The following is a 1,507-nucleotide window of genomic DNA, read 5'->3' on the forward strand; positions in this document are numbered from 1 at the left end:
CAATCTAACCGGGTACGGAATGGAATATGGTTTAAAATTAATAGGAGAGAAGGCACATGAGAGAGAAAAATTGAGAGGATCCAATTCCTCCAAAAACAAACCGGGTACGGAATGGAATATGGAAGGAACACTACATATTGCTCTAACATTCCTCCAAAAACAAACCGGGTACGGAATGGAATATGGGAGGAACACTACATATTGCTCTAACATGTTTTATATGTCGTCTTGACCTTACAAATACACCACATTTTTTCTGAAAGTTTTTTTGAGAAAAAATGGTGAAGGGAAGGAAGAGAGGAGACATTCCTACTTTTGACTCTTCAAGTTCAGAGAGTTATCATTTACAAGAAGAGAGGGGGAGGAAGAAGGAGAGAAGAAAGAGGAGGAAGAGAAGAGATGTTGTTTCTTCTGACTCTTCAAGTTCAGAGAGTTATGATTTACAAGAAGAGAGGAGAAGGAAGAAGGAGAGAAGAAAGAGGAGGAAGAGAAGAGATGTTGTTACTTCTGACTCTTCAAGTTCAGAGAGTTATGATTTACAAGAAGAGAGGAGGAGGAAGAAGGGGAGAAGAAAGAGGAGGAAGAGAAGAGATGTTGTTACTTCTGACTCTTCAAGTTCAGAGAGTTATGATTTACAAGAAGAAAGGAGGAGGAAGGAGAGAAGAAAGAGGAGGAGGATAGAGAGAGGGAATGAGGATGAAGGGGAAAGAAGAAGAAGGAGGAAAAGAGAGAAAAGGGAATAAGAAAGAAGGGTGGAAGAGGCTATTCAGCTTAAAGACCAAATCTCCAGGAGAGATTTCAAGTAAGAGTCTTCTTGTTCTTGAATCTTGTTCTTCTTTTGAGTATTGTTGATACACTATTTATTTATATCAATATTGCCCCTCACATTGTTACTCCAAAAAAACGTCAGAAATCTTCAATGTCTCTGACTGTGAAATAATTACACGGAAATCTTTTGAGAATTTGATTTAAATTTTATATTTGACAAGGAGTAAATGAATGACTATAATCTGTTATAAATGATTTTTCTTGTAATGCTCTTATCAACTATTGTTTCTGGGCTATCAGTTTTGGGGGAAATGATGCTCATTATAGGAGGTTGTTTTGTTGTTTGAATTGGAGTAGTATACAGTATGCAGCAGGTTTCAAATTCTGTAACATTAGCATAACAGTTTTTAAATTCTATAACATTCGCATATTGTATCTTAAATAATTTTAGCATGCCTTGTGCTAGTTGTCAAAATTAGTGTTTCATTTTAGAAAAAATGAATATAAAAAAATTTGTAACATTTTAAAAAACGGTTTTAGAAAATCTATTTTAAAAAATACAAAGAAAAAATTCATTTTTTTAAAGCTGAAACAAACTGGCCCTAAATTGAGTCTTTTTTCGTGAGAGACTAATTTGAATTGTGAAATTTTTGTGAGGGACCAAATAAGATTTTTATTTACTGTTTTGTTTTTTACACCCTTCTTTTACTCACTTTTCTGCACTATATTTTATTGTATT

At 34.1% G+C, this 1,507-nt stretch overlaps 1 protein-coding gene across 1 annotated transcript; it reads left to right on the forward strand.

Annotated features, from left to right (window-relative positions):
• The first annotated feature begins 278 nt into the window (after positions 1 to 278).
• On the forward strand, positions 279 to 743 carry LOC131658107 (CAX-interacting protein 4-like). Its single transcript, XM_058927441.1, has one exon. It carries the CDS (start codon positions 279 to 281, stop codon positions 741 to 743), a length of 465 nt encoding a protein of 154 aa, XP_058783424.1.
• The last annotated feature ends 764 nt before the right edge of the window (positions 744 to 1,507 follow it).

This window comes from Vicia villosa, linkage group LG3, assembly GCF_029867415.1.
Source record: "Vicia villosa cultivar HV-30 ecotype Madison, WI linkage group LG3, Vvil1.0, whole genome shotgun sequence".
NCBI lineage: Eukaryota > Viridiplantae > Streptophyta > Magnoliopsida > Fabales > Fabaceae > Vicia > Vicia villosa.

Coding starts and splice junctions, on each gene's coding strand:
- LOC131658107 (XM_058927441.1), top strand. CDS start 279: ATGGTGAAGGGAAGGAAGAGAGGAGACATTCCTACTTTTGACTCTTCA.